We start from the raw sequence: 24,029 nt of genomic DNA on the forward strand, positions 1-24,029 counted from the left end.
AACAAGTGCTTTTTCTCCAGATAATCACTACACTTCTTTAGTATCCAGCACAAGTGTTTTATAGATGTGCCCAATCTGTCATACAGAATACTAAAACGACATATCCTCAGAGGTCCATATTTAATAAAACTAATAATCTATACAGCTTTTTAAAAGGATACTAAATGTGAGTACATGGCAGTGAAGAACACAATGACTACTAGCACAGTTTGGTGCCACTACCCTGATTAGTCTAAGGCTACCCACCATTGCTTTGGCACCATCAATGTAAGTGCCAACAGAGTAAAACATGCAAATAACATCTTAGTATTATTATGAAAACATTTTAACCTTGAAGACCCCCTGAAAGGGTCTCAGAGATCTCTTTTCCAGAGGCAATCACTGTCAACACATTTTAGAGACTGTACCTTATCAATACATATAGGTTTATTGTACTTATTTTTAAAGGCCTATGACACACATTGCCAAAATACTCTCTAGGAACATTATACTGATTTAACTTCTAACCAGGAGTATGACAATGCCTTTTCATTTTCTTGGTGGGCATTTAAGATTTTTCTATTTTTGTGAACTACCTCTTTATATCCTTTGCCTATTTTTTTATTGGGGTGCCTGCCTTCTGTTAATAATTTGTAACAAGACTGGGTGCGGTGGCTCACACCTGTAATCCTAGGTGGGCGGATTGCTTGAGGTCAGGAGTTCAAAACCAGCCTGAGCAAGAGCAAGACCCCATCTCTACTAAAAATAGAAACAAATTAATTGCACAACTAATATATATAGAAAAAATTAGCCGGGCATGGTGGTGCGTGCCTGTAGTCCCAGCTACTTGGGAGGCTGAGGCAGAAGGATCACTTGAGCCCAGGAGTTTGAGGTTGCTGTGAGCTAGGCTGACGCCATAGCACTAACTCTAGCCTGGGCAACAAAGTGAGACTCTGTCTCAAAAAACAATAATAATAATAATTTGTAACAGCTTTCATGATAAGGATAGAAATCCTTTGCTATGTTTTTAAATGTTTTTAATATTTCTGCTCAGTTTACAATGTTTGATTTTTCCTAAAATGTGACTGTATATTATATAATCTCATAGCTGATAAGGGGTTTAAGGGCATCAGACCAGACCAACCCTTTCAATTTATAGATGAGGAAGCTAATACAAACTGGCAAAGTGAATTGCCCATGGTCACAAAGGCTTAGATTAAGACCCAGAGTTTCTGACACTTTCCTCAATGCATGGAAGGATGACATACCTGGATTCAAATGGATCCTGCTTCTCCAGAGGTCTTACTCTCTTCTTTGTCACTGCCAATTTAGTCAAATCCACATACTTCGTCTCTCCATTGCTGTAAGTGAACTCAAGAACACTATTCCATTCCCCTTGCACTCTGCATACCACAGTGTTGGTGAAGTTGTGCTTTACTTCAGCTGTAACCCTAGAAGAACATGGAAAATAAATATATGCTCTAATAAGTGATACCAGGTTTGTTTCTTAGGATGAAAAACCCAAGGACATACTCTGTGAATCCTATTTAAATTAGTTACACAGTTCACTTCAGTATGTCAGATCATAGTCAGATTCTTGGTAAATCTCGTAACAGCTTCCTTGAAAATTTTTTCAAATAATATAAATTTTAATCTTTACAAAGAATACTAGGAATCAAATTAGAGACTTCATTATCACAAATGATCAAAGTGTGATTTTTAAAATGCCTGTTACCAGCCCGTTAAAGTGGCTCACGCCTGTTATCCTACCACTCTGGGAAGCTGAGGCAGGTGGATGGATTCTTTGAGCTCAGGAGATTAAGACCAGCCTGAGCAAAGGCAAGACCCCGACTCTACTAAAAAAAAAGAAAGAAATTAGCTGGACAACTAAAAATATACAGAAAACATTAGCCGGGCATGCTGGCACATGCCTGTAGTCCCAGCTACTTGGGAGGCTGAGGCAGGATTGTTTGAGCCCAGGAGTTTGAGGTTGCTGTGAGCCAGGCTGATGCCACAGCACTCTAGCCAGGGCAACAGAATGAGACTTTGTCTCAAAAAAAAAAAAAACAAAAAACAAAAAACTAAACAAATAAATAAAATGCCTGCTATCAATAAAACTATCATAAAAATAGAAATATCAAAAATATTAATCTTCTTTTTTATTATAGTCTAAAAATGTTATAACATTATAATCTATTTAACTTGGTTTTTTACTAGTTAGTTCTATTTATTGTAAAATTTGGAGTCCTTATATTTTAAGGACATATAACAGATATGTCAATTCTGTATTAAACTACATAAGCCTAATTTAAAATTAAATATAGAAACCAGAAAAACCAATGAGAAGTAGAAAAATACGAAAGAATGTATTAAAAAATTTAAAATTCTCTACCAAAATAGAAAAATACAAACATTATCATTATCACCACAGAGCTCAGAGAAACTCAAATACTACTGTTGCTGAAGTTTAATGAAGAGTTATCCGGCTGCTTATCAACAGACAGCTGCACTGATGTAGCTCAAATATACCAAAAGGAACAGGCTGGAACAGGAACAGGCCTAATTATTTTTAATGAAGTATTTTATGCTCACTGTAGGACACGATAACAGGGTCAGATTAGATAGAGGTTCAGAACTCAGGGAATGGTGTTCAAAGGTTATGGTCTAATCAGTGTGCCAGAGATTATGGCACAGAGGTTCAGGTGACAGTTCAGGAATCCTAAGTAGCATTTGTCAGGTATAAGCTAAGGGAATGAAAAGGATAAAAGAGAATTCAGGGAGTCCACAATTTTTAGTCAGGAGAGTAAAAGGTTTGCAAACTCAGAGCTCAATGTAGAGATGTAAGGAGCCCAATAAGCAATTGATTTATGAGCCAGATGTTAGAGATGAAGGTGTACAAGGGTTTGGAATACAAAAGCAAACTACACATTCAAAATCAAAAGTCAGGAGTAATTGTAGCTCACTGGACATATAGAACACCATGACTATAAGTAGGCTTGATTGCAGTAGGGGTGAGAACTCTGGGTTCTACTTCAAAGCATATGAACTTAAATAATTGCCCTGCTAAGCTCTCTGGCCAGAATGAATATTTCTCATGATGGCAGTCCACATTTCTTCTCTGATCTCACTTGTCAACCTCTTTCCCTTCCTTAAAAATTTATCTCTATCACACAAGACATGAGGAGATGACACTAAACACTTACCTCATCCTTTCTCCATCCACATACACCCAGAACTATATGCTGAGAACTCAGGAATGACAACGTGTTCCTCATTTGATCCTTCTTTTACTGCCACAGAACAATCTCAAGTTATGATCTCCTGCAAATCTTTCTACTCAACAAATAACAACCCTACAGCCCTGCTCATGATTGCTGGGTTATACAGGGTCCCAACTGCTTAGAGCAGCTGCTCAGCAAGAGCAGCATGAAGAGAACTGGGGCAGGAGACAGGAATCACACATAAAAGGGGTGAGCCATAAGGAACTTGCAAAGGAACACAAGGAAGAAGGGCCTCTCCTCACTTTGCTTATAACAATTCACAACAGTCTATTGGGGAGCTGGCAAACTTCTTCTATAAAGGACCAGAAATTTAACATCAGGATTCTTAACCAGACTGTCTCTGTCACAACTACTTAACTTTGTCACTATAGTATGAAACCAGCCAGAGATGAGTAAATGAATTGACATAGCAGTGTTCCAAAAAAATTCATTTACAAAAACATGTGTCACTAATGGCCTGAGCTACATGCTTCCATTGTATGGACCGTATGATCACATAGTAATGTTATTACTGGCTTTCCATGTCCCCAACTAAGCTCTTTAAGAAGCATGGAATGGGTCTCATCTCTATATCTCCAGTTAGTACTTAGGAGAATAACTGATCAATTGCAGGCGCTTAATAAATGTTGCTTGAATTGAATGAGAAAACTAAGCTTTAAAGAGCTTAAATAAATTAATATCACTACCTACAATGAGTAAGTGTGAGCAAAAGCAAACACAAGAGAATGCCAGTGTGTGTAGGGAGGGCAAGTTAACATTTGTTGAACACTTAACCTATACTGGGCATTTTACATAAATTAACTTTGTCAAGCCTTTCGACTATCCCATTTCTACAGATGAAGAAACTGAGGCTCAAAAATATAGTGGCAGGGCATGCCTATAGTCCTAGCTACTTGGGAGGCTAAGACAAGAGGATCACTTGAACCTAGGAGTTTGAGGTTGCACTGAGCTATGATAACATCACCGCACTCTAACTGGGGTGACAGAATGGGACTCTGACTCCAAAACAAAACAAAATTTAGGTAAAGTACCCCAAATCACATAGCTAGTAAATAGTATAGTCAGGATTTGAACACAAATCTAATGCACTCCAAAATCCAAGTTCTTGCCAATACTTCTAGGTACAAATTTCCTTAAAACAATTTGACCTCAGGTCTGACAGTACCCATTTTTCCCCCCACTAAAAGCAGTCATTCAGGAAGATGACATCACGATCAATTTGTAGCTATGACATAGAGATAAAAATTAGATAGTTTAGAAAAATATTTTACAGGAGAGAGGGAAACTGGGGAAATAACCCAAAGAAATGAAGCTCTACTCAGAGCCAACTCTGTCATTCTGTTTCCATGCAGCAGCACGGACTTCCTGACAAAACAGAAAGTAAAAAGGCTGAGTTTAGGAATTTAGGAAGTAAAAGCTGTACCAAATGTTAAAGCTGTCAAAGCTGTACTTTGAAAACCACTATAGGAAAGGTGTATTAAAAAGTTATGCCGGCCGGGCGCTGTGGCTCACGCCTGTAATCCTAGCTCTTGGGAGGCCGAGGCGGGCGGATTGCTCAAGGTCAGGAGTTCAAAACCAGCCTGAGCAAGAGCGAGACCCCATCTCTACTATAAACAGAAAGAAATTAATTGGCCAACTGATATATATATATATATATATATATATAAAAAATTAGCCGGGCATAGTTGCGCATGCCTGTAGTCCCAGCTACTCGGGAGGCTGAGGCAGAAGGATCACTCGAGCCCAGGAGTTTGAGGTTGCTGTGAGCTAGGCTGACGCCACGGCACTCACTCTAGCCTGGACAACAAAGTGAGACTCTGTCTCAAAAAAAAAAAAAAAAAAGTTATGCCAATGATTAACAGGAGGCAAAAGAAGTTATAGTAAGTGATTCCTAATCTTAGCAAAATTCTCATAGACTTGATAATTCTTTAAAAACAGTCTAGTAAAAGGAGAGAGAACATGGTTTTTAAATCAGATAGACCAGTCCTGCTGAGGGCCTTAAAGAATCTCAATTTCATCATCTATCATTATAAAACCAATACTTCTCCCTCATAGACAGATTTTAGACAATGTTTATTAAAAAAAAACAAAAACCTCCTTACTTGTTTTACATAAATTTTTCTATGTGGCCACCATAGGAAACAAAAAGTTAAAGCTGTGATCAAAGTGATGTATCCTCTTTCTCTAAGCTCTGTGTCTCAGAGCAACTATTTCTCCATCTCTCCTGACTACAATAATTGGGTTATTAGTTTGTCTTTCAATTGTGTAAACATATTTGGGACTATCATTGATTGAGATGATGAAAATACTTCAAATAAATTATACTCATCATCTAACCATTGCTTTTAATGAGTATCTTTATGAACCAAGAATGGTTTTAAAAAGTAATTTTACCAAATAGTTAATTATATTCTATAAAAAAATTATAAAAACCCTGCTAACCAGGAGTTTGAGGTTGCTGTGAGCTAGGCTGACGCCACAGCACTCACTCTAACCTGGGCAACAAATCAAGACTCTGTCTCAAAAAAAAAACAAAAAACAAAAAACCTGCTGAAACCAAAGTTAGATGTTCAAATATAAGACATTAAATAACTCCCTCTCACAGGTTAAGTAAGACATTGGCCATGGTTGCTATCTAGATGCTAATATCTTAACATTCACTATGAAGGCAAGTTCTCAAAATTCAAGTTAAATTCTGGTTCCTTTATGGCTGAGGAAATTGACAGGCCTTCTTAAAATTATAAATATTAAAACTATTTCTAACATAGAAATTTAAGATTTCAACAAAGCACTTGCCCAGGCCTTTGAGCAGGTCAGAATTTTCTCTTTGACAAAAATTCTGCCTCTCTCCACATCTCAGGCTTATGGAAATAAGATGGTGCTATACCTGGGTGAGAATGTAAGTTAAAATTTTATTTTTAAAGGACAAAAACAGGTTTTTTGAACAAATTCACAATAGCTAAAGCATGTAGAACTTTTGTCGATAAATCACAAAGAATATACAATATGCTGTCCTTAAGATACTTAACAAAGAGCCAAATCTTAAATTTGTTATGCCACTGATCTCTCAAGTGAAAATAATTAATAACTGGTAAAACATCTGCTTTCTCACTTTCTAAAAACTTAACAAGTCAGCCTTTTAAATTTTCTAGATCCTGTCTCTATAGCTATTTGTGATAACAGAAAACCACTAGATATATTAACTTAGCTTCAAATAGAAAGGATTTTATTGATACAAAGTTGAGAATTTAGCTTTGAGTTTCATTGATGGTATATATAAGAAATACATGAAGGGTAATTGTGTTTTATGCAGAACTACTGAAGAAGACATTGTCTATTATGTTACTTAATTCCACTATGTAAGGATATATGCAATAAATCCCTTTAGCATTTAGTGCCAGGAAAATAGTTTGTCCCTCTTGAAAGAGTGATATGCTTCTTTATCAGACAAAGAGAAGGAAGTATGTTGAGCATCAAGTTTCTTGTTTTACTTTAACAGATGAGTCAGAACTAATTTTTTCCCCTTCCAATGTGCCTTGAAGGGAAAAAAGAACTACTTTTTTTTTCAGTTATAGCAATCACCTAATCCTAGCTTCACAGTATTGTTTTCCTTTTCCATCTTTATAGTTATTATGACAGACTTTATTTTTAACTGTTTATTATTATACAAGAGATTTTCCTAAAAGTCTTCCTAAATGCTTTCCAAAAGTAGTATCCTGAATCCTAATACTAGACTGAAAGCTTCTTGAAGACAAATACACTCTTTGTTTTTATTTCTCTGTATCTCCAGTATGCAGAAAAGTATGTATATACACACACACACATAATTATCATAAAATCTTGATGGTATTATACTACACACAAACTATATACATAAGCATCCTAAAGTGAGTGTGGAAAATGAGACCAGGAGAAGGAAAGGGAATGGAGAAGAGTTAAGTAGGCTCACTTGACTGCATCAGAAATAGATGTGGAAAACGAGGAAGTAAGGGAAGACAGCTGAAATATAATATATTTATACCAAAGGCAGACAGCAGATAATGTGTCTGCTCCAATTGCAGATAGCAGTAAAAAAAAAAAAACTAGCCTATGTCTGAGGAAGGAGGCATGGCCATTAAATAATGGCATGCAAGATCTTAGTTATAATAGTCTATAAAATCAAAGAAGAAAAGGTGCTGAGAACAGGAAAGTCTGTTTCTAATATCAATCTCCTAAATGAGAAATTAGGTGAAACCACTGGTATTAAGGAAGATCAGAATGGAAAAAAAGAGGGAACTCTGGAATAGCCAAAATGACCCTTTAAGAGTTAGGCAAAGAATATGTATATGATTGCAAATGTGGGTGGGGAAGGGGGGGTGGGACAGATACCACAGATACCAGAATAGTGTTATACCTCCAAGTGACAAGAAAACCCAATTAGTGTGGTAGACTTGCAGATAGGTAAAAAGTAGGAAGTAGTAAAGAAGTCAACTTAAGTAAGAAATGTACAGAAATGAGATGGTGAATATAATCATTGATCATTAACAAAAATGAGGATATCTACCTGAAATTATTAGGAGTGTTAAAAAATATGAAAACTAGGTATCGAAAGCCAGAAAGGCTTTGGAATGCTTGTTTTTGGATGATGCCTCTAGATACGTAGCTGCCAAGATAAGAGAAACCCAAATCACATGGGAATGTCACAAGTAGGTCTTCTGGATGACAGCCCCACCTGACCCCTGGCCTACAGCAAGATCAGCTACCATACCACGTGAGTGAACTTATCTTGGGTGTCCAGTCAGGTTGAGCCCTTAGATGAATGAAGTGCCAGTCAGTATCTGCTACAGACGCATGAAAGATGCCACATGAGAATCACCCAGCAGAGCCTAGCCAATCCATAGAATTGTGACAGATAATTGTTTTAAGCACTAAGTTTTAGAGAGGTCTATTACCAGTAGTAGATAACCAGGACATCAACCAAAGTTATCTTGGATGCCCCTTCACTCCTCCACATTCTGTCAGTTACTCATTCATTCATTCATTGAGATAGAGTCTTGCTCTGTTGCCTAGGCTGTCAGCCTAGCTCACAGCAACCTCCAACTCCTGGGCTCAAGCAATCCTCCTGCCTCAGCCTCCCGAGTAGCTGTGACTACAGGCATGCACCACCATGCCCGGCTAATTTTTTCTATATATTTTTAGTTGGCCAATTAATTTGTTTCTATTTTTAGTAGAGATGGGGTCTCGCTCTTGCTCAGGCTGGTTTCGGAACTCTTGACCTCAAGCGATCCGCCCACCTCCCAGAGTGCTAGGATTACAGGCGTGAGCCACTGTGCCCGGCCACAATTTTTTTTTTCTATGTTTAGTAGAGATGAGGTCTCACTCTTGCTCACGCTGATCTTGAACTCCTGACCTCAAGAGATCTACCTGCCTTGACCTCCCAAAGTACTAAGATTACAGACATGAGCCACCGTGCCTGGGCTCAGTTTCTCCTTTAAAAAAAGAAAGAAAAAAAAGATGGGGCCTCGCTATGTTGCCTAGGCTGGTTGTGAACTTCTGAGCTCCAGCAGTCCTCTCACCTCAGTCTCCCAAGGAGCTGGGATTACAGGTACGGGGCACTATGCCTGGCTGTCAACTACTCCTTTAAGTGTGTGAACTGTAAACCCCTAACTAGTCTCCCAACTCCTAATCCAACCTCACCATCCACCCCCTTCCCATTCTTTATCTGCCACTGAAGAGGGACTTGAAAACCAAGAGAAAATTTCTATGCAGGATATTTGCAGGAAGCAACTATCTAATGTCATGTAATAGTAAGACTTGGGGGGTGAATTATGATTCTCCACATTTAGGTAGTCCTAGAAAAATGATAAATTCTTAGCATTTATATTTATTATTATTTAAAGCAAGATAAAGCACTGCCTCAAGAATAAAGTTTGGATATTTTACATTTGGGGAAAAAATAAACCTGAGCTCAAAACTATAACCTGAGCTCTTATAAAAGGATATTTGTATAAATGTGATTAATTTATCAAGTATTTGAAAAATAATTAAGGCTTAAAAATTAATTAGAATAGCTATGTTGTTGAACTGTTACAAAAGAAGAAAATTCTGAACATGCAAGAGAGGTAATACTATGTGTATTAAATGTGGAATAAGGCTTTACCTGAAGAATATCAGAAAATCCTTATGTATAAATACAAATGAATATGTGCAGGCAAGCCTTTAGTAGCCTATTTCCTTCTTAGCAGAGATTTAATATTGGAAAGGAAATCTTTGAATTGTAATGAATAAAGGAGTTTCCACTGACAGCTCAACATTAGCTCAACACATGATAATGCATCTGGATGGAATAAATGTGGGAAACCCTTAAAAAGGATCTTCTCTCTTCATTGACCCAAGAAAGTTCACAGAGGAGAGAAATCTTATGATGAATACTAATGATTATGAAAAATTCTACAGTCATCATTTGCCCCTTATACATGGGAGAACTCACACTGGAGAAAAATCCTATAGAAAAGCCTTTATTAAACACTCATATCTTAAACAGCATAAGAGAAAACTTACTGGAAAAAAGCCGTATGAAGGCAAACACATGAGGCAACTCTCCATAATCATTCATTCCTTAAACAACATGAAACAATTCATACTGGCCAGAAACTATACAAATGTGATCTATGTGGCTATTAGTCAATATCTGACCCTTAGATAACATAAGAGAATTCACACTGGGGGAAAAAACCCTGTAAATATAGTAAGTGTGACCATGCAGTTTGGGTGATCTGGGCTAGTGCTGACGAGACTAACAAGCCAACAAAGGAGTATAATACCTGGCCAATTTCTAGATGAAATTAGAACAAAGCTACCATTTGATATTGGTACCTAACGATACCTAAAGCCTTCAATCATTGTGCTTCTTAAACTTTTTAAAATATAGAATTGGATATATTTCCATCCTAACCTGCAGCAATAGATACCTTCACTGAGGTCCAGATCCAAATCTGAATCCCTTATAGGCAAAACTGGGCCAGAGACTATATTTGTTAGAAATTCTATTCTACATCTCATTACCTACATCATCAAGAATTTTTTTAATGAAAGTAGATATTTTAATAATGTTACTGCTGTTAAAAACAGATCATGATTTTCAGTATGCCTTAAAAGATGAAATATAATAAACAAAAAATAAACAGGAATAAGACCCAACTTCAACCACATAAAACAAAGCAGAAAAATAAGGAGCTATGATACAAGGTCAAAGTGGAAGAATAAGAGCCAGATATCATTAAAATGTTCTTACCGGTGCAGTTTGCCACCATAAAATGGCTTAGTATGAAAAGTGATGCTAGCTGAATATCCAGTTTTTGCACAGTTAACGCTGACTTTGCCACCCAGTTCTACCCAAGGAACAGTCAAAATTGATCGGGCATATGCACAAGGTAGAGAAAATGTATACTCTTCTCCATGTTCCAGTAGACTCAGGATACCTGAATTTGAAAACATGAGGGTGGTTAACATCCTTTTAAGAAACAGACAATTATAAAATAATCTGTATTATATTTTTTCCTGTCTAGTAAATAAATATTATGATTTTGCCTAATCTTCATTTAACTTTGGATGAAACTGATTTCATTTACAATTATATTTGACATTTCCTGATAATATTGAATCAGGGTTACGTTCACTATGATTTTACTGTCCCTTTGTGGTTCATGGGTCCAGTAAATGTTACAGTACAAACAGAGTTCTCTCTAATGTTCCTAAAAACAAAATAAAGCCTTTAGACAGAGTTTAAGGCCATGCTATATTATATCATGTCAGATCATTAGTTAGTACTAGTAACTTTAGCAGTTTAGGAATAACTACTAATAGATGTCCAATGTTATAAAGGCATAGACATTATAATCTCAGTATGATGGACAAAGTATTCCATGTACTATTCTATTCCATGTATATTAAGAAAAAGAAAAAGAAGTCTATTATAAAAACTATAGTCATAATAATTTTGTTTACCAAATTCTGAAATATTTAGATTGAAACTACAGGATATATTAGTGTTGGTTTTCAAACAAATATTATTCTAATGGAGCTCGTTGCATATTAAGTGATGCTATATTAAAGATGGTTTAAAAACATATACAAAAAGGGGATTACATTAATGCATAATTGCTCTATACTAGATAATTAAGAAACACTAAGGATACCTGAGCTACATTACTAACCTTCTGAGCTCATTGCCTGTGTCACCATCAGACCAAATACTGAATTGGATACGTACTACCAGTCTGAACTTTTACGGCATCTCTCTCTTAATAAATGCTCATTAAATACTCCGTTCTTTTTTTTTATCCCCTTCCGCTCTCCCCTCTCCCAAGTCCTCTGTTCTTAATGTTCACAAATATGAACATGAGTTATGACAAATATATTTTAATACAGTTAATTTTTAGAATAAGCAAATAGACAAAATGAGATCCTAAAGTAGACAACACAAAGCAACATCAACTATTTTTTGTATTGTCCTTAATATTCTTCATGAAGAGCAAAAATAAATCAAGAATTACTGAGCCTCTGGATTCACAAAAGGTCACAGAAAAAAAAATTACTGAGCCATTTCATAAGAGACATGGTTCTGACTATAATATATTTATATATAATGTGAGCTCTCAGAAGACAGCCAATATACTGGGATGTATTTTAAATGTTACTAATAACTGTTGATTGATTCTAAGTTAGAAAAGATACTGTATTTTTATTACTCTTGTAAACACATGTGTTTTTTTGTTTTCCTTAGAGACAGTGTCTCACTCTGTTGTCCAGGCTGAAGTGCAATGGCATCATCATAGCTAACTTCAGCCTCCAACTCCTGGGCTCAAGCAATCCTCCTGCCTCAGCCACCCAAGTAGGTAGGATTATAGGTGCACGCCAACACGCCTGGCGTGCACCTATAATAATAAAAATTTGGAAACAACCTCAATGTCCAAATGGTTAAATAAAAGATGGCAAATGCATTTCATAGATTATGCAGTCATTAAAATATTTTATCAATAACCTGGGAAAATGAATATATTTAGTAAAAAAAGGATATAAAACTTTATATATATAATTAATCCTAATTTTATAAAACTAAAAGTATGAACATATATAACACACACAGAAAAGACATAAATTACTAAGTAAAATTATCTACCTCTGCATGGAGGGATTAGAGATGCTTTTATTTTCTCCTTTATACCTTTCTAGTTTTCTAAATTTTCAACAAATTTTAAAATCAGAAAAAAATAATTTAAAAAGAGAATTTACATTAGTTCATAGATATACTCCTCTGCTCACAGAAAGCATTCTGGAACACACTGGGAATTGGAACAAGAAAGTAGTCCTCATAGCATTTCAAACTTACAATTAATATTTATCTAGGTTCCCAAAATTTAAGATTATAGTTTGATATTAAAAATCGGAGAACAATTTTGCTACTTACCTTCTCCAACCATTGTCACGCCTATCGACATGCCTAAGAACTTGCTCTTAGTCCAGACATGCGCATTTACACACATCTTCCTCTCTGCACATTCTGCATAAAATCCTGAGACTGGAGGATGATGGGAAACCTGCTCAGCAACAAATCTGACTGTGTAACAGTCTGATCCCACCTGGTTCAAAGACTCCTCTGATAGAGGAGCATGATTTGTGACTGCCTGGGTGGAAGAGCTGCTAATAACACTGGATGCTACCTCGCTTTTTGGCATCCTCCAGGAACAGTGAAACGTTTCTCCAATGATAGGATTGTATGGTTTCTTAGCAATGGCTCCCTTGCGGCCTTCATGAAATGAGGTAAGGTAGTACTCAACAAAGCGAATCATTCTGTCCTCAGCTGTGGCTCCATTAGTGATGGCTATAAATAGGTCTGGATGAGACATAAAATCTGCGTACATTTCCAGCAAGGAACGTTTCTCTAGGATAAATGTAGGAAGCACCACCTAAAATAACAACAACAACAACCAATCAACCAAAGAGGGAACATTTAATCCTAGTGTATATCTGTAGACAACTATACTTATCTCTCAGAAAACATTTCATTCTAGATGAGTATTAAAAACAAAGTCACAAAGAAAAAGTATTTGATCTCATTAACAAATAAGCATGCTTAAAAAGAAATGAAAGCCTACCCTAGTGGTTAAGATTAAACACAAATTCAATAGGGTCAAGTAGAAGGAATTTTTTTTTAAAAAGCCCTCAAACTCATAGACTGGATAAAAGTATCATCAGGAAAATGGTATTAAGAGTCAAAGTAAGGACAGGCGAGATGGCTCATGCCTGTAATCCCAGCATTCTGGGAGGCCGAGGCAGGAAGATTGTTTGAGTTTAGGATTTGAGACCAGCCTGACCAAGAACTAGACCCCATTTCTACTAAAAATAGAAAAAATTAGCCTGGCGTAGTTGAGTGCACCTGTACTCCTAGCTATTTGGGAGGCTGAGGCAGGAGGATCACTTGAACCTAGGAGTTTTAGGTTGCAGTGAGCTATGATAATGCCATTGCACTTTAGCCTGGGTGACAGAGCAAGACTCTGTTTACAAAAAAAAAAAGTCAAAGTAAATGTTAGCTATGCCTAGTCTCCTTTCCTAAGTTAAAAATAAATTATGGATGAATGATCAAGACATGAGACTCTTCTAAGAACAGACTGAAGAGATCACAGACCAAAGGAAAATTTGTAATGTATATTTAATTTTAAGTACAAGACAAGTATTTCCAAGAAGAGAAATTTTGATACCTAAAACCAGGTAAGTGTAAGGAAGATTAAATATTTTACGTAAAGCAGAGTTAGACACTGCAAAATATTAATAGTTTACTGTTTGAGAAAGCAGACTGGCAGTATGTTTCAAGAGCCCTAAGGTGTTCATACCCATTAGCCTAGTACTTTTATCCAGGAACCTAGCCTTAGGAAACAAATAATATGAATAAAGGAAAAGGAATGTGAAAAAATAATTAAAACAACCTACATTTTATTTTTTTTTAATTTTACATTTTATTTTTTGACTTTTTTCCCCCCCCATGGCAAGGCAAAAGGTAGAAATCAACCTACATTTTAAACTACGGTCCTACCTACTTAAATATGGAAATTTCACTTAATGGACTATTATGGGCACTTAAAAGATGGTTCTGAATATGACACAACATAAAAGGCTTTGGATGATGCAGGTTCAGATGGTGAATTGAACACATGCATCTTAATTCACTTCTAATGAAATTCCATTAAAATTATTAAAAATTTCAAATAAAGACAAACCCAGAAATTCCAGGAAAGTAGACAGAAGCAATAAAATTTTGGGAGCTGTTATATAGAAAGCTGAATCTTAAGCGATAGTTTACACTGTGTACAAATTCCTGAAGGCTCATGATCTGGGGGTTTAGAGGGATCCTAAAATAAGAACAACTGAGTGAAATCTGTATGCAAAGCAATTAGATGCCTAAATCTCCTCCCCAACTCCACACTGTTAGTAACTGCCCCTCCTGCACATCAAAGTCTAGAGGTTTAGTCTCTGGGGAGAGAAACAAAGTGGTTTATTCTCTAGATTGGAGAACATCAGGGATTTCTAAGAGAATGGATACCATAATGATAAAAAGAGTATTAAATAACCCCCATATAAATTAAGTTTTTGCTACTGACACCCTCTTCCACTCAGTCCTCTTTTCTTCTTCAACTCCTAGTTACTTTACTCACCAAGTAGGAGATGAGAAAAATTTCCTTCAGGGAAATCTGACTAACACTGGAAGAAAAACCTAATGATTTTGACACCAAGTTCCCCAACAAATGGCCCAACCAGATCACTGGACAATAAAAGACATAGGCCCCACCCACATGCTCAAAATTTAAAATCAGGTTTTTAGTTTCTCTAAACTTAATTATGAGCGGAAATCCAAGAAATACCATATCTCTGAGAAAACTTCTAATTAGGAATATAAAGATTTAAAAAAAGAAATAGACTTGGAGGAAACAGAAACCTGATAGGAGGAAAAGAAATCTTTTAAAAAATCTTAAAAACTCTTCAGAGAGTTGAGAAGATATACATACAGGGATGAAACAGGGATCCTTTTTCTTAAATCAGAAAATTAAAAAACATGATAGAAAAAATTAAAATTTGAAAAGAGTTAGAAGCTAAAGGTGAGGAAATCTCTCAAAATATAGGAGAGAAAAAGACAGGGAAAGAAAGATAAAAAAAAAGAAGAGAGAAAAATAGAAGACAAAGTCCAATGACTATCTCTAAGGGTTTCAGAGAAAACAGAAAAAAATGGAAGAGAGGAAAACAATCAATGAAATAATTCAAGAAATTTTCAGAGAACTGAAAAACATGAGTTATGATACTGAAAAGACCTGCCACATTTTACAATGGATGAAAAGAAACCTACACCAAGATATGTCACAATACCAAGCTGTGACAAAGAGACAACTGCCAACAATTTCAGAGAGAAAAACAAAACAGGTCACAAACACAAGATGAGGAATCCCAATGACTTCAATCTTTTTACCAGAATCCTGTAACAAGGGGGCAATATACTAAAGGAAATTATTTACAAGTTACAAATTCTATCCAAACTAGTAATCAAACATGAGAGCAAAACAAATACATTTCAGACACACACTTTTACATTTGCTTTCCACAGCACTTTCTTAGAAATTAGAGGACGTGCTCCAACAAAATGAGAGGCAACCAAGAAAGAATGGAATACAGTAAACAGATCTAGCACAGAAGAATGGTGAAGGAAATCCTGGTCCAGATTAGAGTGATGTGAGTCAGAAGACAGACATACTGAAGACTGTCATCTACATATCTCCATTGTGTCTTTTCAAATCTGAGGACAGAAAGCCTTGGTGAAATTGTTCCCAATATATCTGTATTTGACTTGTGTTGACCATCTGCTGATGAATTTCTTAGTTTGCTTAGAAGCAAAAAATACTGAGCAGCTCACTCCCCCTGCCCATATTCCTGCTGGATATCCAGTGGCTGGCTCACACCAAATGCTCTGAGAGATATATATCTCACAGGACTCACTCACAACTTTGCCTTTTGATTTCTTCAGAAAGAGATCTTCTAAACTTTCTCAATAATTTATAAAGCACCGGACAGGCACAGTGGCTCAAGCCTTTAATCCTGGTAATTTGGGAGGCTGAGGCGGGAGGATGGTTTGAGGACAGAAGTTCGAGACCAGCCTGGGCAACATAGTGAGACCCTGTCTCTACAAAAAGTTTTTTAAAAATTAGCTGGGCATTACAGGGCAAAAATTACAGGGCATGGTGGCATGCACCTGTAGTGTCAGCTACTCACGAGGCTGAGGCAAGAAGATCACTTTAGCGCAGGAGTTTGAGGTTGCAGTGAGCTATGATGATGCCACTGCACTTTAGCCTGAGAAACAGAGCAAGACTTCGTCTCAAAAAAAAAAAAAAAAAAAAGGAAGCAGCAGTAGCGGCAGAATCCAGAGACCCAAATGTTTAGTTTATCTTCTGGGAGCTGCCTTTTATGAATAGCAATACAGTCCTTTCCTTATATTAAGTTTGCATTGGCTATTCACTTTTTCCTAAACTAAACATTGTTATAGGCTACAAATATAGGTAGTAAAACTATATAGAAAAGTAGAGGGATGATTAATACAAAAGTCAAGTATGTTGTTACATCTAGGAAAAAGGAGGGGACTACAACATGAGGGGCACTCACAGCTTCTAAGTACTGGCAATCTTCTACAATTCAATGTCAGAGGTAGGTACATGGGTATCCATTGACTTTTGTCCTTTGACTGTTTATATGTATTCTACTTAGTCTTCTGTGTATATAATACATCTATCAAAAGATATATTAACTGAAAAAGGAAATAAAACTGCATATAAACTATGATTACATGATGTAAGATTAGACAGAAATACCAAAGTGAGAGTGTGTTATGTTAGGGTGGTACAATGATAGATTTTTTTTCTTTTATTTTCTAAAATTTTCTGTGAAGTGTTTAATTATACTACCTTCATAATATTATTTAAAAAGAAACAAAATGAACAGTGGGGAAAATGTATACTACTTATTCATAGCATGAAGGCTAGAACCATGGTTATTTTCTTTGTTGCTATCCTAGCACCTAGCACAGTATCTAGAATTTAGAATATAACAGAGGCTCACTAAATCAGTTAAGTCAGTGTTACTGTAAGAGGTAGTTATAACTGCAGTTTGATCATCAGATTCTTTAACATTGCTTGAAAATCATCATATCTTTAAATGTGTGAATATTCAAATTTGTAGTTGGTTAATACTAGTGTGTGTGTGTGTGTGTGTGTGTGTGTGTAACATAGCTTTTTAATTAACAAGGTACAAAAATGGGGAAAAGTATATTATACACAGTTATTTATGCCAAGAGAGAACTTTATCATGTGGATTACTATTATAGCACATTCTTATCAAATGTTCTTATGCCTCATAAACCCCTGCACTATTCTTAGGCCTTATAAACCTAATCTATTTAGGGACTACAGACACCATACTAAAACCAAACAACCTCTCATAAGACTACTGCCAATAGCAGAAAGTTTTTTCTAAACCACTAATATGAAAATATTTCTAGAACAGAAATTATTCTCAGGTGAAGTATTGAAGTTAGATGAAAGAGGAAAGGTTAATGGGTTTCTTTATTAATTCCTAAAATGTCTGCTTCTTAGTAGGCTTTTAATTCAATCCATTTATTATTAAAGCCTCCTTTAAAACACAGTAAGTCCAAGTAGAGAAAGAAATGTGCTTTTGATTTTTAAATGCTTCAAAGTGAATGCTAAAGGCAAAATGCTTTCTATTTTAAAATACATTATTAGTGTTTCCAATTCACTAGAAACAATCTTTTAACTTATACTTTTACTACCTTCAATGGCATCAAACATCTCAATTTGAAATCTACCTTCTCTCAAGTCAATTTTGAAATTCCATTCTACTGCAAAACTGTGTCAATAGTAATTCAAAGTAAATAATCTCACAGTAATAAATATTTGATATATATAGGTCCTGAATCTGATGTGTTCATTTTTTTTTTTTTTTTTTTTTTTTTTGAGACAGAGAGTCTCACTCTGTTGCCCAGGCTAGAGTGAGTGGTGAGTGCTGTGGTGTCAGACTAGCTCACAGCAACCTCAAACTCCTTGGCTCAAGCAATCCTACTGCCTCAGCCTCCCAAGTAGCTGGGACTACAGGCATGCGCCACCATGCCCAGCTAATTTTTTCTATATATATTAGTTGGCCAATTAATTTGTTTCTATTTTTAGTAGAGGCTCTCGCTTTGCTCAGGCTGGTTGGTTTCGAACTCCTGCCCTCAAGCTATCCGCCCGCCTCGGCCTCCCAGAGTGCTAGGATTACAGGCGTGAGCCACCGTGCCTGGCCTGATTTGTTCTTTAAATTGTCATGGATTAATTATCAAAACAAATTAAGGCACACTAGTAAGATAAATTGGGAACAAAGAAGACTGGCCTAAAATTTAAAACTATAGATCAATGCTTCTCGAACTTTAATGTAAATATGAATCACTTGGAGATCTTATTAAAATGCAGATTCTGTTCCACTAAGTCGGGGACTGGGGTCTTAGATTCTACATTTCTAAAAAGTCCCCAGGGGATGGTGATGCTACTGGTCTTCAGAATACACTTAAAGTAGCAAAGCTATAGGCCAACAGTCTGCAAACTATAGTCTTTGAGCCAAATATGGCCTCCTGTTTTGATAAATGAAGTTTTGTTGAAATGCAGCCATGCCCAACCCAGCATACTGTCTATGGCTACTTTCATACTAAAGAGTCAGAGTTGAGTAGCTACAATAGAAACAAATATTTCCCCCTAGATGGAAATATTTACTATCTGGCCCTTTACAGAAAAAGTCTGCTGACTCCTGTTATAGGTAATATCCCAATTGTACTCTCCACACATGGGAAGTAAGAGTAAAGTGGAAGTGTCAATGCCTTTCATAGTTTTGTAGGACTATGTATTTTTCTTTACATTTTCTAGTACAGTATACCAATGGATCCCTTTTATTTTGTACAGAAACACAAAGACTGTAAGTCTTTATTTGCCAGGCAACTTCCTGCAATGCAAGTAAACCATTACATTTTTTATGAAAATAAGAAATGCTGATCAAGAGACTAAGAAACCAAATCATAAAGAATAAAAACCCCTGGCCGGGCGCTGTGGCTCACGCCTGTAATCCTAGCTCTTGGGAGGCCGAGGCGGGCGGATTGCTCAAGGTCAGGAGTTCAAAACCAGCCTGAGCAAGAGCGAGACCCCGTCTCTACTATAAATAGAAAGAAATTAATTGGCCAACTGATATATATATAAAAAAAAAAAAAAATTAGCCGGGCATGGTGGTGCATGCCTGTAGTCCCAGCTACCCGGGAGGCTGAGGCAGAAGGATCACTGGAGCCCAGGAGTTTGAGGTTGCTGTGAGCTAGGCTGACGCCACGGCACTCACTCTAGCCTGGGCAACAAAGCGAGACTCTGTCTCAAAAAAAAAAAAAAAAAAAAGAATAAAAAGCCCTGACAACATTAACAAGTACAGGTATAGTCCTGACCTAACACTCTCCATAGTCAGATTATCCCATTACTTACTCTCGTTAAATCCATGCCCAGCTTGAGCTGTGACAAAAGATGTAGGATAACACTGCGTTGCTCTTCTACAGCTCCCAAGTCATCCTCCTTGTTGTCACATGTGTCTTCTATCTCATCATCCGCATTTATTTCTTCAGGTTCCTTGATGTAGTAAATGAAAGCAAAAATTTGATGTCATAATTACTTATTAACATCCATTGAGAATAACAGTATAAACATCAGATTTGAAGACATTTATGTTGGACCTAAATGAATCTGAATATGGCCAGAGATCTTTCCGAAAATTTAACTTCCATCATTTGGCCATCAAATAAATTTCCTTCAAAGAACCAGTTATTGGGCCAGGCGCAGTGGCTCACACCTGTAATCCTAGCACTCTGGGAGGCCGAGGCGGGCGGATTGCTCAAGGTCAGGAGTTCAAAACCAACCTGAGCAAGAGCGAGACCCCATCTCTACTATAAATAGAAAGAAATTAATTGGCCAACTAAACATATATAGAAAAAGTTAGCTGGGCATCATGGAGTATGCCTGTAGTCCCAGCTTCTCGGGAGGCTGAGGCAGTAGGATCGCTTGAGCCCAGGAGTTTGAGGTTGCTGTGAGCTAGGCTGACGCCATGGCACTCTAGCCTGGGCAACAGAGTGAGACTCTGTCTCAAAAAAAAAAAAAAAAAAAAAAAAGAGCCAGTTATTGCTGATATTGAACATATTGTGGTTTTGCCATACGTATCACATATAAAATACATTTTTTAAGGGAAAAACAGGATTTTTCAAAAGGAATAAAGAATGTCTAATCTGAATCTCAGGCCTTGCAGCCTTTGACTGCCCTGCCTGAAGATACCACCTATAATTAAAGTTCAAGATATTTTGAGGAATAAATATTTGCCTTTTCTGAAGCTAAAACTATAAAAGTAAATTTTTAAATTTACTGAATATGTCAAGTCTAACTATTGTAACCTACATTTTACTATTCACTCATTCTTGAAGTTGCCAGGAAGAAAACTTTGTGTTAAAGAGAATACAGGTATGGAAAACCTTGCACTTGCTCATGTAGTCATAATACCACAAAATCTCCCTGTATAGCTCTTTAGTCAACCAATCAATAAAACAAACCTATGTAAAACCAAAAATGTTTGCTTTCATCTTAATAGGCTCCTAGCTCCTAATAACTCTTTAAGAGAAACTTAATTTCATATCTATCATTATTTATTTAGTTTTTTTTATTTAAACCACATGAGAACAGTCCATTTGAATCTATCACTATTTAAACAACAAATAACAGTTTCAAATCACTTTCCATGTTTATATGTGGGGAGTATACCATCCCTCCCAATGGAATGGCTTGTTAGAATCTTTGTGCAAGAGAATTTTATATAAGTATTTTATCTTTTGGTATTCTATTCAATTTTGAGTTATGAGGATTTAAAAAAAAAGAAATGATTGTGTTAATATCTCTGCCTTTGATTTTCTCCTCGAACATCAAATCCTATCAAACAAGAAGCCCACCTGCTCTGTGTAGCTAGACAAAGAAAACCAATTCTGATCAAGTACAAAATCAAGAACTTAGGCTGGGCGCGGTGGCTCACGCCTGTAATCGTAGCTCTCTGGGAGGCCGAGGCGAGTGGATTGCTCAAGGTCAGGAGTTCAAAACCAACCTGAGCAAGAGCGAGACCCCGTCTCTACTATAAATAGAAAGAAATTAATTGGCCAACTGATATATATATAAAAAATTAGCCGGGCATGGTGGCGCATGCCTGTAGTCCCAGCTACTCGGGAGGCTGAGGCAGAAGGATTGCTCGAGCCCAGGAGTTTGAGGTTGCTGTGAGCTAGGCTGACACCACGGCACTCACTCTAGCCTAGACAACAAAGCGAGACTCTGTCTCAAAAAAAAAAAAAAGAACTTGATATTCTAAAATTATTAAAAACAAAATATAAAATAGGCCAGGCATGATGGCTCATGCCTATAACCCTAGCACTCTGGGAGGCCAAGGCAGGAGGACTCCTTGAACTTAGGAGTTCAAGACCAGCATAAGCAAGAGCAAGACTCCACCTATAGTAAAAACAAAAAAATTAGCCAGGCATCATGGCACATGCCTGTACTAAGGAGGCTGAGGCAGGAGGATTGCTTAAGCCCAGGAATTTGAGGTTGTAGTGAGGTATGATGATGCCACTGCACTCCATCCAGGGCAACAGAGCAAGACTCTGTCTCAAAAAAAATTAAAAAAAAAAAAATAATTAATATATATATATATATATATATATATATATATATAAAATAACAAAGTTAAAGGATAATGGGTTGCTGGTCTTCCTTTTGCCTTTATCTTTCTCCTTTTTCCTTCTCCTTTATATCAAGGAAATCTATACCAGTTCACATTCTGATAAACCAATTAAAGGCCTAGTTCATTTTCTTACATTCAGATCACACAGACAACTAATGCTTGTATATATCAGAATTACTTCTGTTTTTATGTCCTTAAGAAGAGATCCCAAAGGCTTTCTTGATTCCCCTTTCCAATGGCTAGTAAGTCTGTCAGAAATATTTCCTGCTATAGAACCTAAATCAGCTGTACAGTATAGTTTCAGTATACTTGTTATGTCTACTCATTATAAAACAGAGAAAAGCTGATCATCCTCTTCTCTGTATGTAGATACCAAACGTAATAATTACATGAAATTAAATGTTTAGAAAAAACTCTGCTAGGTACTGATAAATAATGTTCAGGCCGGGGGCGGTGGCTCACGTCTGTAATCCTAGCACTCTGGGAGGCCGAGGCGGGTGGATTGCTCGAGGTCAGGAGTTCGAAACCAGCCTGAGCAAGAGCAAGACCCCGTCTCTACTATAAATAGAAAGAAATTAATTGGCCAACTAATATGTATAGAAAAAATTAGCCGGGCATGGTGGCGCATCCCTATAGTCCCAGCTACTCAGGAGGCTGAGGCAGCAGGATCGCTTGAGCCCAAGAGTTTGAAGTTGCTGTGAGGTAGGCTGCCGCCATGGCACTCACTCTAGCCTGGGCAACAAAGTGAGACTCTGTCTCAAAAAAAAAAAATAAATAAATAATGTTCAGTCCTCTGAAAAGGTACCATTACATCTGAAGTCAAAGCCTAGGATACAGATTAATAATACAAATACAGCTTTAACATTTATTTTTAATTATTATGGGTACATAATAGTTGTAGCAAATATAAGTTTTTTGTGGTTTTTTTTGAGACAGGGTCTCGCTCTGTTGTCTGGGATAGAGTGCAGTGGCATCAATGACAGCTCACTGCAACCTCACACTCCTGAGTTCAAGCAGTCCTCTTGTCTCAGCCTCCCAATTAGCTGGGACTACAGGTGCATGCCACCACACCCAGCTAATTTTTCTACTTTTTTGTAGAGATGGGTCTTGCTCTTGCTCAGGTTGGTCTTTAACCTGACCTGAAGTGATCCTCCCACTTTAGTTTCCCAAAGTGCTAGGGTTATCATGCCCGGCTGCAAATATAGCCGTAACACTATATATAGTTCATACTTTAGAACTTCTTCCAGTGAAAATAATATTAAGGAAATAAAACTTGGCTGCACACAGTGGCTCACTGTGCCTGTAATTCTAGCACTCTGGGAGGCTAAGGCGGGAGGATCATTTGAGCTCAGGAGTTTGAGACCAGCCTGAGCAAGAGCGAGACCCCGTCTCTACTAAAAAAAATAGAAAGAAGTTAGTTGGACAACTAAAAATATATAGAAAAAATTATCTGGGCATGGTGGCGCATGCCTGTAGTCCCAGTTACCAGGGAGGCTGAGGCAGGAGGATCACCTGATCTCAGGAGTTTGAGGTTGCTGTGAGCTAGGCTGACACCACAGCACTCTAGCTGGGACAACAGAGTGAGATTCTGTCTCAAAAAAAAAAAAAAAAAAAGGAAATAAAACTTAACCTGGTAGAAAAGCTATTTAAAAGAATACAGTTTTGTTGTTTTTATAAAAATAGTTAAATCACTTATTATTAATAGAATTTAAAGAGAAATTATATTAACAAGTAGATACTAATTCTAAATCTTGGTGTCAATGAAAGAATTTAGAAGCTCTGCTTTCTTTTTGAAACACCTCTTATTAGTCATCATGTCTTTCTTAAAGAAAAGCTTGTGGTAAAAATATACTATTTAAATTTAGGAGGGATGGTGAAGATAAAAAATTTAACAAAATTCAAATTAAAAAT

The 24,029-nt window shown here is 36.7% G+C and overlaps 1 protein-coding gene across 3 annotated transcripts in view; it reads right to left on the reverse strand.

Moving 5' to 3' along the window:
- The window catches only part of OSBPL11 (oxysterol binding protein like 11), a 79,351-nt gene that overhangs the window by 12,462 nt on the left and 42,860 nt on the right, over nt 1-24,029 (reverse strand). For all 3 annotated transcript variants that reach the window (XR_012918984.1, XM_076002383.1, XM_012780422.2), the window contains 4 exons: nt 19,841-19,981; nt 12,709-13,207; nt 10,534-10,720; nt 1,248-1,430 (listed from right to left, as the gene is read on the reverse strand). Coding sequence is in view for 2 of the 3 variants with exons in the window: in XM_076002383.1 (XP_075858498.1) it covers nt 1,248-1,430; nt 10,534-10,720; nt 12,709-13,207; nt 19,841-19,981 (1,010 nt within the window). In the remaining variant the exon portion in view is untranslated. The remainder of the gene's footprint in view (nt 1-1,247; nt 1,431-10,533; nt 10,721-12,708; nt 13,208-19,840; nt 19,982-24,029) is intronic.

Source organism: Microcebus murinus, chromosome 1 (assembly GCF_040939455.1).
Source record: "Microcebus murinus isolate Inina chromosome 1, M.murinus_Inina_mat1.0, whole genome shotgun sequence".
NCBI classification, from domain to species: Eukaryota; Metazoa; Chordata; class Mammalia; order Primates; family Cheirogaleidae; genus Microcebus; species Microcebus murinus.